At 39.8% G+C, this 16323-nt stretch overlaps 1 protein-coding gene across 5 annotated transcripts; it reads left to right on the top strand.

Moving 5' to 3' along the window:
• The first annotated feature begins 7455 nt into the window (after nt 1-7455).
• LOC307022147 (uncharacterized protein) lies at nt 7456-15976 on the top strand. Of its 5 annotated transcripts, none has more exons than XM_079654767.1 (9): nt 7456-7469; nt 8002-8745; nt 9181-9330; nt 10570-10735; nt 12038-12307; nt 13378-13440; nt 15226-15293; nt 15425-15468; nt 15855-15976. In XM_079654767.1, the coding sequence occupies exons 2-6, from the start codon at nt 8680-8682 to the stop codon at nt 13419-13421; spliced, it is 696 nt and encodes a 231-aa protein (XP_079510893.1). In that variant the 5' UTR covers nt 7456-7469; nt 8002-8679; the 3' UTR covers nt 13422-13440; nt 15226-15293; nt 15425-15468; nt 15855-15976. The 5 variants fall into 5 exon arrangements, with proteins under 5 accessions (XP_079510893.1, XP_079510892.1, XP_079510889.1 ...); XM_079654766.1 differs by having other exon boundaries at nt 9086-9330; XM_079654763.1 differs by having other exon boundaries at nt 8002-9330.
• Nucleotides 15977-16323: the final 347 nt, after the last annotated feature.

Here is a 16323-nt window from a genome sequence, read left to right as displayed (position 1 = left end):
TTCTGGGAAGTGTAGTGTCTTCTGCCATCCAAAAACTCCGAAAAAATATTTGTTTCTCCGAATCGAAGGGGAAAAATACAAAAGTATTGTACATAATTTAAACCAATCAATGTTGTGTAATTAACAAGGAAAATCTGGTGTTTTTGAGTTGATGAGTAGTGCAGATATCACTGTAAAATCAATCGACAGTAAGGAGAATACTTACTTCCGGGTGTAAAATTCTCCGTTATCCAATGGGAATGGACGCTCGTAATACAATAAAGGGGACATGATCATTATCTTTTAAATAACGTTAACTAAAGGGAACAATCTATTTGACACAGCTGAAGCTCTGGCCTTCCTTAAAAACTAACTAATTTAATAAAAATCACAGTTGCATTACACACAATGCACTGTTTTTTGAGAACAAAAATTCGTAACTAATGTAATTTTTAGATTCTGACGAAAAATAAAAATGATTGTGAATACAAATAAAATAAAAGAAGTCTCCCGTGAGTTACTACAAGCTATAAAGTAGATTTTAAAAACGTTGTATAGAATGAAAGTTCACTGCGGGACGTTGTAGAAATGCATGTGTGCACCACGACAAAAGAGTCTCATTCACTTTACATTGGGGTTGTTTGCGTGGTGCTGACACGTAAATGTAGCAAAGTTCATGACTCCACCACGCAATGCGGTGTTAAGAAGTCGTGGTGGAGTCACGCATTCTGGTGAGATCAGGTTGGTTATTTTGTAAGAAATTCCAATATTATATAAGTTGAAGTCAGCAACATTCTATATATGAATGGCACACTGAATGTTCCTGGCAGCCTCCTGCAGTGACCCCCACACCTTATTGAAACTGTAACCATGATGAATGACTTCATGACTTATTAAGCCACCTGATTAACTGGACGAAGCAGCCAATTACATTGTTCCCCTTAATGGAGCCCTTTATGCTCAAATTGTTTTCTCTGCAAGGCATCTGCTGCAGGAAAGGACAAGAACATAGGAATGATAAGGAGGATTGTTCTGGCGTCACAGCCAGAAAGAAGGATTTCTAGGGTTACTGTAGCTGAAATTACAAACTAAATGCAAAGCTGACCTGCTGAATGCCCTTCTGTGTCTAGTGACAGTGACTGATATAGATAAGACATGGCGATACTGTACCTCTGCCCACACAGTGTCTGTGCACAGGCAAGTGGCTGCTAGAGGGCGCCAGACCTCTTTCAAACCATCCTGCCAGGAGCACTGTTGGAACACACTGCTTTGGAACACACTGCTTTGGAACACACAGCTTGTTTTGAAGTACATTGTTTTGATAAATGGTTTTCCATTGTATCTTGTCTGTGATGCAAGAACATTTTAGACTTGATCTGACAATAAAGTATAATTATACACTGTGTTAATAATACGCTGCTTTGGAAATACACTGCGTTAGTAATACACTGCTTTGCTTATCATGCAGGATCGAAGTAAAACTCAGCAAAAGCAACATTTGTACCTGAACCTAGTAACACAAAATGAATGTAGTTTTTTTAATAGCTTCACCAACAGAAACATGTCTCAGAAGATATATCTCAAAGTTGGCGTGTATACATGCATATGTTGCACACATGGTTATACATTCAAACAACTCAACAGATAAATCACCAGTGAACCTGGAAATGTTGTACCCCAAAGTATTATTTTAGAAATGGTAGGGTCCCTAGAACATAGAAACTGCTGGACTCTAACCTGCATATGTTGGGCAATTTGCACAATTAGCATAAGTTGCTTTAATCAGCATGAATTAACATAATTTTAATTAACAGAACTTGCCAATTGTGCAAAATGCCATTATATGCAGGTTAGCAACAGGCAGTTTCTATGTGCTGGGGCCCCCTACTATACATTTCTAACATAAAGGTTGCGGCACTCCACATATCCGGGTTCACTATGCTGTCAACTAGACTAGGAAAACAATTCCACATATTTTTCGGAGCATATTGTTCATGCATGCCACACACATAACCCGTGTAAACACACATGAGCCGTGTCAATGTGGTAACTGTACACACACTTTAGTTAAGAGTTTAATGTGTTAAAAGCAGAGCTGCAGTGTGTGTGTGTCTGAGGGTAAAGTTCTCACTCTGCATTAATGCTCTGCAATGCAGCTGCCGCCTCCGCTGCACGGTAACTCGCCTCCTCCACACAGCGCTGTCTCTTGGAACAAGTTGACCTTTTTTCAATGATGAGTCTGCAAATTGATTAATGTAATAATATAATATGACATTTTTTGCCTTTATGGACACATATTGACAATAGATCAAATGAATACATGCAAAGTGACTAACCCACAGAACTGGCTGATCTGACTGCGGTTCTCCTGTTAGTCTCTTTTAGCTTGTTGTTTAGCTTGTATGGCCAACCATGCCTGCTCTCATTAATCTGACACTTACTGTATTCTACCTACCCATCACAGTGTGAATCATTTCTTTGAGGTTAATCAAAAGCAAAAATGTATTTGTGTCTATTCTTTGGGGAATTTGGGATTTTGAATAATTATTAAGCTTTGCTAAATTAGTCAGTTGCAGTAATTTCTTTTACAGGTTTAGATCTTGTGAAGATGCAAATGAGAGAATCTGCAGGAGTCATTTTTAACATGTGGATGTGAGTCAGATCAATACCCATAACAGCTTTTGATATTATAAATCACAAAATCCCTCTTTGTTATACAATATGCCAAGACCCAGGGTATTTGAAAGAGATGAAAAAACCCAGAAGAAATTCGACAGAAATTATGCCTAAAAGACATTTGCAGCAGCAACTTGTTTTCTCTGCTCTGCCTGTGAAAGCTCAGTGAAGAGGAGCACTCATCTCCAGGGCGGGGGGGGGGGGGGGGGCAGAGTGCAACAGAGTTCACTCTATAAGGTCAAGTATGCTATATATATATATACCCTAGTTTAATATGGTTCTGTTTCATTACTGTTTCCTCTTTTGGCTCTTGGACTTCAGGAGGGTACTCAACCCACATCATGATCCGATGATACATTTACAAATAGTTTCAGATTTACAGAGACTTTTATATTGTGTGCAGTAGTAGTGCAGAAATCAGAAAAGACATGAAGCACTTAAACATTTCCTCTGTGCCAGGAGGAGAGTTAAACCTTCCCCGTTTCCCTTTGAACAACTTCTGGAAGTAAAGGCGCTGGAACTGTATTTAATAATTGAGAATTGGAAGGTAATTGAGGACATAGATCAATAATATCAAGGAGCTTGCTCTCATTACAGATACCTAGACACCTCTGATAGTTGTAGCTCAATGATGATGAATCTGGAGAGAAAGATGGAGAGAAAGAGAGAGGAAAGAGGAGAATAAAAGGAGCAATCATGAAATGTAACAAAAGAGACCCATTTCCCTTCCCTTTCTGTCTCATCAGAGCCTCATATCAAACTTTGTGGTGCGGCATGTGGTTTGACCGCCTCCCATTTCATAATGTCAGATCCCTGTGCTTAGAAAGAGGATATTTCCAAGGAGGCTGGCGGCTTCCCTGGTCCTGATTTCCCAGAGGATTGGCAGTCTTGACACGCATGGGCGTCTGTGAGCGTTTAAACAGTCACATCAATCCACCCACCCCCCCCCCACCCAGCAGCCTTCCCATCGCCCTCATCCTCTCTCTTTCCTGTTTCTCCTTCAGGCACGCTTTGCTTTCTGCTTTTATCACCTGTTAGCGATGTATAAAGGGACTCTTCCACACAGTCATTTCATTAGATGTGTACACTGCGTTAGCTACAAGTGAGGGTTATGGAGTTGATTCATTTGAATCAGTGATGGAATCTTTTCCCGGCCTGGGGAGGAGAATGCATTTAAACTGATCGAGTATATTTCAACCTGAGGGCTCAGTATGGAGAGGCAGGGCAACAATTCATGTTCACACACACACGCACACACACACTGGATGCGTCTGGGGCTGGATTGGGCTTCTACATGGGACAAATGAAAGGCTTTAAAAAGCGTAAACCTTTTCATCATTAAACATTCATAGAACACGCAGTGATAGCATGTCTCAGTACTAATTCTAAAAATAACGTAGGGTCGACTTCCACAGTGACATCAACTGAAAATAACTGCTCAAAGGGAAAAATGAAAACACTACATTCTATTGAAACCTGCTTTTTTTTTTTACTATTGCAAATATGAATTGTAATTGCTTACCAATCTCTGGTTTCTCATCAGATTTCCAGTCCCTTTTCAAAACACATGCCTACAGACAGTATGTATTCAGCAGGGCATCTCCAAGGTCAAAGGTCATCTCTCATCAGCTGTTGTCGGGCCTCCAAGGACAATGCTGGATGTTTATAGTCTCAGCCCTCTGCGTCTCCACTCCACTTTAACACAGCCCGGGAAAGTGAGTGGGAAAGTGGTGAGTGTTGTCTTCACCCTATCATATAAATCAGACAGTGTGCAAGAGCGGAGGAGGATTAAAAGAAGAAGGAAGAAGGAAGAAGGAGACAAGAGATCTGTCTGACTGTCCTCTTCAAGGTTGCCAACGTTCAGTCTGCAGTGTGTCATCTGCTCCAAAACAAAGTTTATTCTGGAGCCCTCCAGCCTTCCTCTTCCTTACAGCTCGTGAAGAACTCCCACTCCATCTCATGGTGAAATATACATGACTGAGTTTCATACCATCCTGCATTAGAGAACTGCCAACACATCACTTTGAATTTCATTAGTGATGCAAATGTTTTGCTGCGAGAGGGAGAGAAAAATGGATGCTGGTGTGTGAGAAAATAGGATGGGGAGGAAATGAGATTGCCCCTTATCTTCGACGGCAGTTACACTTGGTGGATTCTTATCTGAGCCGGCAGAGATCCATGTGTAGCTCGCTGCATATAGCCTTTAACTGATTATCTATTTGTCAACATTTCCCACCATTTCCCCTGCTCAAAGCCTCGGGGAACTGTGGGAATATTGACTTCCACTCCTACAGAATGTACAGTTGGAATCCAAATTGAGTGTTGAGCCTCCTTAGGTGTACATCAGGCTCTGAGTCAACTGAGTTTTTAAACATCGACTATACAGTGTATACTGATGTCTTGTTATTGTGTGTAGACACAATAACAAGACATCAGTATACACTGACCAGAAAGCCTGTGAGGAGAAACGCTGGCAGCAGCCACCCCCCCAATCTTTCTGAAACACACACACACACACACACACACACACACACACACACACACACACACACACACACACACACACACACACACACACACACACACACACACACACACACACACACACACACACACACACACACACACACACACACACACACACACACACACTTTGATATTTATGAATTCCTTCTGATGGCCAATTTTATTAATTTTGAGCCAATGCACCTAATAAACTGAAGTGCCAGTTATTATCACCACATGTTGGTGGTCCCCTCTGAGGTGAACACCTGTCACAACCTCTGGCACGAGGAGTGAAGTGTAGAGCCCTAGCACTACACACAGGTGAAACCTGTCCTGTTTCTGCTGTAGCGGAGGCCTGCTTCCACCTGTCGTGTGCTACTGTGCTGAGGAGGATTTACCCCAGGGACATCGCGGAGAGACCGGAACGCCTCCACGTTTCGGGCTGGGGCCTGTTTTCGCCGGTCCTGTGCTGCGGTGCTGTGGAGGATTTGCCCCAAAACAACACGGATGCTGTGCTGGTCTGGGAAAATGGCCCTCATTGTGTTTCTGCTGTGCCTGTTATAGCTGTTTTGGACAGTGAGAAGTTCTCTCGTCATCCTGAGAAGTCGACTGGGTTCAGGTCTGTTCTGCTGCCCGCTGTGGGCATCCCCTGCAAAGGATCGTGTGTGTTTCGCGAACTATTTCCAGTTGCCTTGTCTATCAGTTCGCAAACTATGTTTGTCTCTATCGCTTACCTGCCATGATGGCTCTTCAGGACTGATTTTTGAGCTCTAGTCACACTTTTGCAGACCTTGCTGATGATTTTAAGGTAGATGACAATTTAGGTGTGTCGATTAAGAGGAAAAGATGCCGTTTTTTGTTGTTATTATTGCTATCTTGTAATGTACAACCTAATCCTGGTCCGCCCAGTAGTTGTAGTCAGATCGCTACTCCTGCTGATTTTAAAGCTTGGTCTGGGTTGGGATTCATCCACTTGAATGTGCGCAGTCTTTTACCTAAATTAGATTTTGTCCGCATTTGGGCAAACTCAACTGACAATATCAGAAACGTGGCTAAATAAATCAATTTTGGCCTCTGACATCTGCTTAAATGGTTATAATGTATATCGTACCGACCAACCTAATAAAGGTCACCACCTTTACAACCCAGTCTCACGGCATTTTGTGTTCACCAACACGATTTTTTATCTATTGATTCGTGTTCACCAACACGATTTCCTCCTTTTTTTCGTGTTGCACAGCACGATTTTAAAAGCAATGTATTTCTATTGGTAGTCTTTCCCTTTTTTTTCGTGTTGCACAGCACGATTTTAAAAGCAATGTATTTCTGTTGGTAGTCTCACGGCATTACGTGTTATAGGAAGACCGGAAGCTGCGTGGTTCATAAAAACATGTTTGTTGCTGTCTGTGAGGAAAATAAATGGGGCTCATTTTTCCTTCTAATTTGTTATTCTTTTCAAAATAACATATTGTTATTTAGTCAACAATAACACACAATTATACTTGTTTTTATTTATTTGTTTGATTCTATAATCTCTGGCTTTTTTGCCGTCCTTCAGGAACTGAATTTCTAAATAAAAATAACCGGAAACAGACGTAGGCCTATAAGGGACATTTCGAGCATCATCGAGTTTAGGATGGCCGAAGACACTACACTACCCATAATCCCCAGCTATCGTTTAGGACTACAGCCCCCGTTATTAAACTTCAAGTCGGGATTGGATGTTGGAGTGGCAGTGCGCCAAGGTTACGGAATCGAAACTGGATCGAACGCCGCCCCCCCCCAACAATTAGAAGTTGCCAGTATTAAACACCAATTATTAACCAATTAAAATGAACCGATTAAACATCTCTCTGACACAGTTTAAACGCATTTCAAGTGGAAGAATTGTTCGTGTTTCCTCTTCGTGTCTCGGGAAGCTGGAAGCTGTATTATTTTCAAAAAAAAAACCATTTTTAACCATAACGGGTACTTTACACAACATTGAGTCAAACTTATCCTTGTTTTATTTATGTTAAATTGTTGTTGTCGTTTAATTTTCCATTTTATTTATTTTGGTTTAAGATATCATTATTTTTATTTTTTTATTATCATGTTAGATGTTTAAACTTTTCTGCATTTTATAAGGCAATATATACTTTTTTGTTTTTGTCCATAGGCTACTAAGGTTATTAAAGAGTTATCGTGTCAAAATATAGGAAATGTATTAATATTTTATTGTATAATCGGTACAGGAAATGACATCATTCAGAGCACCACCTATTGGCCAAAGACGCTGCCACCGGCATTGCGATCCATCCTCTGACAAAGTAAGTTGGGTCACTAAAGTCTGATACATGATTTGCTTAGATTGAATAATTGGGGCTTTTTTTTAAGCCTTTACTCGCATGGTTCATCATACATACTGAACTGTTCTAAGTCTGAGAAATGCTTTCGCCATAATCAGCAAAGCAACATTAATGTGAAATTATTCTTGCGGGCGGCTAGCTAGCTAGCTCACGTTCAACATCAGCTTAAACTAGTTTAGCTACATTTATATCAGCTCATAAGTGGTGTGTGAAAAATATTTGTCTTAATTACGGCTACATACGTTGGTGTTAAAGTGTGAGTTATACGTTATCTTAATCGCTTTTGTTTTACACATAACAGTACTAACGCTGGCCGACATTTTAATATATGTTTGGGGTGAGGGGCATAGTCCACGTCCATGTGCTTGTTACTCGTATGAAACAGGAAACACGTAAATGAACTCAGTCTGTCTAAAGTAGTTAAACCGTCACAATGTGCATTTAAAAAAGCTAGTTTCACTACATAATTCACTTTTTCTGTTCTCTCCTGCAGCTCCTGTACCCACTAGGGGTTTCACCAACTAATCGACTAGTCGACTACCTTTACCACTAGTCGGCGCTGTAGGCCCTAGTCGACTAGTCGTGAAAGAAATTGAGGTAAACGAGGTGCTGCAAAATGCTCCAAAACACGTCCGACATTCTTATGTATGGCAGTACTTCAACGAAGATGTAACCAACTCCACAGTGAAGTGTCAGTTGTGTACAGCTGTACTGAAGTACAATACAAATGCATCTGCTATGCGCAACCATCTGAAGATGAGACACCGCTGCCGACAGCTAGCACTAGCAGTAATGCTAGCACCAGTGAGCAACGGACCGGCGTCAGCACTGAACAGAGGCAGACGAGCAGCAAGAAAACACGGGTCAACAGTGATGCGGATGATGAGCTACGGGATTACTGCCAGCGGACACCGCATATCCCCACAATGGATAATCCACTGGAGTGGTGGGCAGAAAACGTGCACCGCTTCCCCCGCTTTCGAGGAGCTACCTGGCTATTCCATCCACAAGCACCCCGAGTGAGAGGGTCTTTTCCCTGGCAGGCAACACTGTGCCCCCAAAAGCGGTCAAGCCTCCTTCCCTCACATGTCGATGCGTTGGTGTTCAAACCAGACCAAAAATATGGAAAGGTGGACGTTATCGTGGAGGACAGCGAATAAAGTGTTGCACAATGCGCTGTTGCGCACTGGATTTACGTGGCATTTATGTAAACAAGAGTTTTTTGCTGTCGATTTTGGTGAGTCCAGTTACTGTTTGTTATTTACTCAGCCATGTAACACAATATAAAATACAGTTGTACACCTCTCTTTGTGTGTCTTTATTATGACGTAACGACTAGTCGACTAATCGACTACTATTTTGAAAAATGTGTCGACTAGTAAATATTGGTAGTTGTGAAACCCCTAGTACCCACACCACAATCCCATACACTGATCTACACCATCATAAAACCAACGGCACTTTTAAGAGCCAAACTCAACCTATCTCCCTATTTAGCTCTCTTATATCTATCATCTATTTCTTTATTCACCCTTCTATCTATGCTGTGTTCTTCTCCACTTTCCTGTGTTTGTCAGTCTGTCTGTTTGTTTGTAAACCCGTGTTAATCATGCCAGGTGGGTCTACAAAAAAGACATGTCCCTTCTGTCAGAACATTTTATTTTGTGCACAGAAGATCTGTGGACATTGCCTTAAGGAGCAGCCAAAAAAGCTGCGCCTTGAGAAGAAGCTCAAGAGGTTTGATGAGAAGCGAGGGGGTTGGGTGTCAGGGCAGAAGAAGAACCACAACATTGCTTCCATCAAGGATGAAGCCATCGTCTTGGTATGTACACTTTTTACTGTATGTTAAGGCCCGGACACACCAAGCTGACACCAAAAAACTGACACAGACGGACCCTGACTGTTTGCCAAGTATTGGGCCAGGATCAAGTTGAATGTTGTTTTTATATACATTTATTTCTTAAAGATGTTTGTATCTTATTAACCAATATACACTTTGATATCAACTTCAAATATAGATATTATTGCGAAGGTATTATTTAATATTCTCTTTTCTTTCAATTTTAAAACTACTCTTATCTTAACTTTCACAGCCAAGGGACACTATTTTAATTTAACTACACATTTAAATAAACAGAGCGCTTCCTTCACTTCCATGTTGAGTTCCATTCTTGCTTATGTACACACTTTTAGACCTCAAAGGTAGGGTATGTAAGTTTGACAAACCGGCTCGAGATTGCTAGAATTTGAAAATACACAACCGGAGAAAATCTGCCACTTCCTTATAGAGCCCCTCCTCCAACACACACGAACGCGCACATGACCAATGAGGGCACGAGATAAGTTTGTGCACAGATGGAAGGCTGAAAGGCATGTAGGCCATCCAGTTACTTTAACCGGGCCGGCTCAGATGATTGGTCGTGCTTTTTACAGTATTACGGCTTCCAAAGATGACTTTTTTATGGATTTTTTGTCAAAGCACTTAAGATATGCATTGCTATCGGGATGTTAAGAGCATTCAAAGGAATATAACACAAAGTGTATCTCAAGCCGGTTTTTCAAACTTACCTACCCCACCTTTAATAAGACTACATAATTGTATGTAACTACTCTATATTACTCTTAAGACTGCAGCCACAACATACGGGAACGTTTTACATCGTAGCACGCAATTTTAAATTTCAACAGTGTCAAGGTATGCTTGGATTGTGTTACATTTTTAATTATGCAATAGTCATTGTAACTTAACTGTTAATTGTTGAGTGGTCACACATTTGTATCTTATTGTACTTTAACTTTAAGATGATCAGGGTTTGAACTGGGACTCAGGATACTGATTTATTTGTATTTTGTGTTTGTCTATAAAATATTTTCTGCTTCTACTGTGTAACCCTTCCTGGTAAATACATGATTCTGCAAAAGCTTAACTCAGCATCTAGGTTTATGAATGGCATACAACTAGATGCTGTCATCAGTAATGTTATAGTTGTAGTTATATAGTTGTTGTTGATGTTTCCTTTCCATTTCTTTAAACAGTAAATATATTATTTTGTCATTACAGCTTGAGAAACTCCATGCCATTGGCTTTAAACCAGTGCTGCTTCTTGGCAAGGAGACCAGGAAGAAGGACGTCAAATGTGAAATCCTAACCCCTCGCTGCACACTGACCGCCTATGCCCAGGATTACCTTGACAAGATAGGCACTTTTTATGAGTACCTTTGTGAAGGTGAGATGCTTGCACTATATCTTCACAGTTCACAGTATTGTGTACACAAAATGTTTGTATCAATGGAGAGCTTAACATTTCCTTATAACCAACACAGTTATATGGAATGAGTTTGGATCAACTCATTTAATAAAGTCAGTTAAGTTAACAACAACTTACAGCGACTGTTTTCAATCCATCCAAATCTTGTGTGACAACAAATTGATCCAGTATTTATCCTTTGATACAGCCAGAAAGCAGTCATTCGAGCCATTTATTTGGGTTTGGCAAACTATATTTTTGTGAGACAACTAACACACATCCTTTCTACATGTTAACTGTCACTATTTTTAGCTGCAAAGTATTGCAAAAGTTGAAAGTAATTGCCAAATATTTAGGGTTATGGACAACGTTTGACTGTTTATTATTTTAGCAAACGACATACAATAAATACATTTTTAAACACTGAGTATGTAGCCTCATGAGACATGGCTTACTCTGCAGAGGGGACTTGTGGACATTTAACTGTTATTTACCAGGAAATAGTTAGGCAAGTTTACGTGAATTTGAAAAACCATTTTGGGGTATTGTGCTACCACTTGCGCATTCATTGTATACATATTGAAAATTGTAAAGTTGTTAATGTCAAGGTAGTTAGGTTTGATGACTGAAATGTATGTTTAGGCTTGAGCCATCCCTTAAGCAATTTCCTTTTAGCAAACCGTTCCTAAACGGTTTCCTTTATCAACGCCCAAAAGGGAGAAATATTTTTGAGGTTAATGGTAAGAGCACAATACATGAAGACGATCCCAGTTGACCACATATTCAGTTTGGCAGTTCTGTATTAAGGTCATGTTTCTCGGGTTGTAAACAAAAGCAGTTATCCAGTGCATCCAGAGGTCCCTTTACATTACATTTATTTTTTATCCAAAGCGACTTGCTACTTATTTGATTGCACTTATGCAAAACATGTTTGCGTTAGTCTCATAAATTCTGAACAAAATGTGTGGATGTAAATAATGTAAGGGAACATACATGCACACGTCTATATGTTGTCTGCCGACAAATTGACATGTCACATCACATGGAATGTAGACACAAATCTGAAGAATAATACCGCAAAAACAAAACCATAAATGGTTGACTGAATAAATACCACTATTTCTCTGCTATTAACTGCACACAGTCCTATGACATGACGAGTATATTTTTGACCCTGTCTGGAAACATACCTTAAGCACGCTGTATTTCTTATTTCTAGATATATGAGTTAACCTCTTTGTCTTAAGCAAGTCAAGACCAACATTTGTTTAACTTGCACAGGTTGGACACAGGACTCCACTGGCCAGGGGGTTGCGGAAGATCCTGAGGAAGAGACAGTCACGCTGAACCTCACACCCTGTGACCCATCTGAACCCGAAAACAACTGGCAGGAGGCAGGGACCACAGAGAGCCAGGTGCCAGAGACGAGCACCGTGCAGGTGGAGGTGCTGAAGACCCACCCCGTGAAGCAGTGCACCATCATAGAGGTGGGGCAGGAGGAGCAGCCCCAGCGGGATGATGTGAGACAGGCTACCACCACGGAGGGACCAGGTAATAAAATAGATAGATAGAATCGGAGGGATGAAACCCTCTTTAATACTCACACATGCAGAGCATACAGCACACACAGTGACATTTGTTCTCTAAGATTTGCAGCTTTTATATTTATAAAAGTCAAGATTGTTTTCCGATATTTTCCTAAAAAATTATTGTTGGTAACTTGTTGACAAGTCATGCTTCTACAATATCTCAAAACACCTAATTACACTTCTTGCATTTTTGGGAATAATGATTGTTCCAATAGGTAAATAATAATAACAACAATAGCTTAATCTAAATAACAATTTCACCTACAACTTCATAAATATGAAAGGAAAATGGGATACTTGGGAATGTGTATATCCTTAGGTACTCGGATATAAATAAATATTAAACGTTTAGAAAAATACAGTCTTTCATTCCTGAACAGACATGTGGTTACTATATGGTTATACCTTTTTCACACAAAAATGCAAAGCAACAGCAGGCTTACTTTACATTTGATAAATCACAAAATAAAACTCCTATGTGATTTGGTTTACACACAGAAAGGGTCTTACATTGTAGCGTTGGGCAGTAGGTCGATTACATCAAAATGATTTGGCTCATGTCCGTATATTGTACGAGAGGTTGATATCATTAATATTGTGGTCTACCTAAAGCAATCCCTGACCATAGGGGTAAACTTTGAAGCAACTCATGCAACAACGTCATGCAGCATATTTAAACTTTATACTCAAGAACTGCATTTAGATACGACACTGTCCCATAATGAACATACGGGGAATAAACTTAGGTTTTTGAATCAAAGTTAAATTCATTTAACGTTACAGCACAACATGTTAATATTTATCGAACTATTCCTTACACATAAAGTATGGAGTCAATTATATAGGCAAGACAACAAAACACCTAGAATTCATAGATCAACCTCAATTAAATCGCAATAACAAAAACATATCTGTACCTAACACCTATTGCATCATGTGATGATGCATTTGTGGGATGTATTTTGAAACTTGAGTTTAAGCTTAACTTGGTGTACTGTATGTATATAGTAATATTTCTTCTTCAACCCACAGCTGTCAGGACAGGGTCCGCGAGGGACACAGTACTTGGTCCTTGACGCAAAAAGAAAAAGTCAGGTATATTAACAGTATTAAGTATTTTGACTGATTATAAACATTTGCATAAGTCGAATTGATTGGTATTCTAATAAATCTATCTACATGCAGTGCATGACATTAAGGATTTTGGGAGATGGCCCTGTGGGCCATCTAAGCTAATTTACAGATGGCCCTGAGCCCAATAGAGATTGCCCTGAAAAATGCGCGCGGACGAAATGGCACGAAGGGTTTGGGGGGCCTCCCCCTAGAAAATTTAGATTTTTGCAGGTCTTAGATGCTGTCTGGTGCATTTTCTAGACTGAATTATAAGATGAACCACCACAATATTATATTGTACAATTTCAATTTTATTCTTAATTTCACTTTTTTTTATATTCTTCAGTTTGTTTGTTCTTGTTTGCTCGCTTGCATGTCCTGCATAGCTATAAGAAATACTTAAGTTGTTGGTCAAGACACTTTCCATCTGATGAAGGCAAATGTCTTCCCAGATGTAAAAAAGTAGAAAACATTACATTCAGTTGTAACTGCCAAAACAAACATTATTTACACTATTATGGCCCCTGTTCAAAACGTTTGTCATGTTATCTGCTGTAAGATGGTCGAACAAATGCCTCCTTATCCGGAAGCTGACCGAGCAGACCCGAGCGCATCCGTGAAGCACACAAAATGGCGACGGCAGAGTTCCCGTTAGCCGGCAAATCTAAATCTCTTCGGTCAAAATAATTTCCCTTTAGCGCAATACCGCTTCAGTTGCGCCACATCTGTGACAGACAAGAAGAGTATGTGACAGACAAGAATAGTCAATTCTAATGTCTAACACTTAATGTGGAGAAAGAGATGTCATGTATGGGTTGATTGTGCGTTGATCTGTTGGTAATGCCTCGGGGTTCCGGTGGGCATGTAAACAAATGCATAATGCTGCGCTATACTTTGTGGCCTCACCCAGTTGCATAGCGACACTTATTGTTTAGGTGTCTTTTAATAAGCAGGTAGTCATATCATTATCTAGAACTAGCTGGATCTGATCGATATGGACATAAACGCGAGCGAAGTCTAATCTGACGGGAGAGAGAGATCAGCTGCTGCTGACGAGTCGACACGCAGCTCTGCATGATAAAAAAAAACACACTTCAGGTTAGAATATCACACGTAGCTATTTTAATTACCTCTCAAACTACCTAAACTAGTTATAGATACGTTTAGTTTTACTGTCGGGTCACTCATTACTGATCCGCGAGCTGCATGATACTGGCATAATAGACTGCCCGATCAGGCAACCAGCAGGTGAGGCTTCATTGCCCGAGCTAAATACTAGATGGCCCCGGGCCATCGGGCAGTCCTTAATGTCGAGCCCTGGACATGTACTTTAGCAAAGTGCATGTCAACGCAGTGATTGATGCTTCTTCAGTGAGTTAACAATGCTATATTGTGACTAATAACTATAACTGATACATTATCCCAAAATCCAAAGGGCTTTAATTGTCTAATTAGACTAAAATACATACAGTCATAGTTGATAAGGTAGTGAGAGAATGCTAGGCAGTAAAGGAAGCAGCAGTGCAGTATTTTCTTTGGTCATCTCAGGCTCAGCAGTGGTATGGCCATTCAAACAAGCATCCCATGTTAGGACTGAGAGCAGCTTGGTTCCATTTCAATGATGTATACAGTAAATTTTGACCAGTGATAACAGTGTGGTCACTTTTCATCGTGCAAGTCTGGTTGCTACTTAAGTGTTGACAGTTGTATTTATTTTATTTCTAATATGACTAATACTGTATTTGGAACCTGCTTTGATGTTCACAGATTGCTCCTACCACACTCGCCTAGAAACTTTCCCCATCAGGAGTGTAATAAAAGAAAGAATGAGAAAGGTTAGACGGGAATAAAAGTAATGCATAGGGTGTGCTTTATGATTTACAAACTTCCAACACAATTGTTTGCTAAATAGCTAATATGCGTTTGGTCTTTCCGAAATTAGAGATTTGTTTTCTTCTCTTGATAGGGAAAAGCAGAAATGTTGGTGGAGTGGGAGCCCTGTCCAGTATGGTATATATCTTCCAGTTACTTGGCTTCATGTCATCTGATGTGTAGTCCCATGTTGGAGAACAAACACATGATATTTAACAAATGCAAAACATCCAAATCTACCACCAGTCCTCTTATATATTTCACTCCTTTTATTCTGAAGCAGCTGAAGTATTGTAGGAACAAATGATTGTTTAACTTCATTGTTGTTAATGTATGTGTTTTTGTTTGTTTTTATTGTTTGTTAGAACATTTGTTTTCATTTCTATGTTCACTTTTTCTAAATGGTAAATGAAACATTTACTTATATAAATTGAGTTATAAGATGTTTGCTTCACACATGGTTTATGCTTTTCGGAAAGACGAAAGCAGTAACTGTAACTAACATTATTCCATTCTGTTTTCAGTGGCAAGGAGTGGGCTCATTCCTGGCAGCCGAAGAATTCTCCGGGATAATGCATAAAAATAAAATCTGTTATTTGAACACCAGTTTTGTTTTTGCACGTTTGTTCTCTTGTTTATATGCTCCATTTGAGTCATATTTAATATGTTTCTATTAGAAATAAGATGAAAACCTCGACCAAAATGCATTTGACTTTTTAGGAAATTACAGTTTAAATACTACATGATTTCATTGTCAGTGATAGGAACACCATAACCTATTTTAAGCATATTCATGTGTGAAATCTGGTACTTTGCCATCCACTGCCTTATCTAATTTGTTTAACTTCCGAAGTATAACGCTTTGGAGGTAGGCTTGCATATAAAGCGTCTTTGGGTTTCAGAAAAGCGCTCTAAAAATCAAATGTATTATTATATCATTTAATTATAGGCCTAATTAAAATGATCCTGATCTGGATCACTGGTTTTGCTACT

Source organism: Notothenia rossii, assembly GCF_949606895.1.
Source record: "Notothenia rossii genome assembly, chromosome: 10".
Taxonomy (NCBI): Eukaryota; Metazoa; Chordata; class Actinopteri; order Perciformes; family Nototheniidae; genus Notothenia; species Notothenia rossii.
The sequence above is the reverse complement of the archived record's forward strand: the minus strand, read 5'-3'. Positions and strand labels throughout refer to the sequence as shown.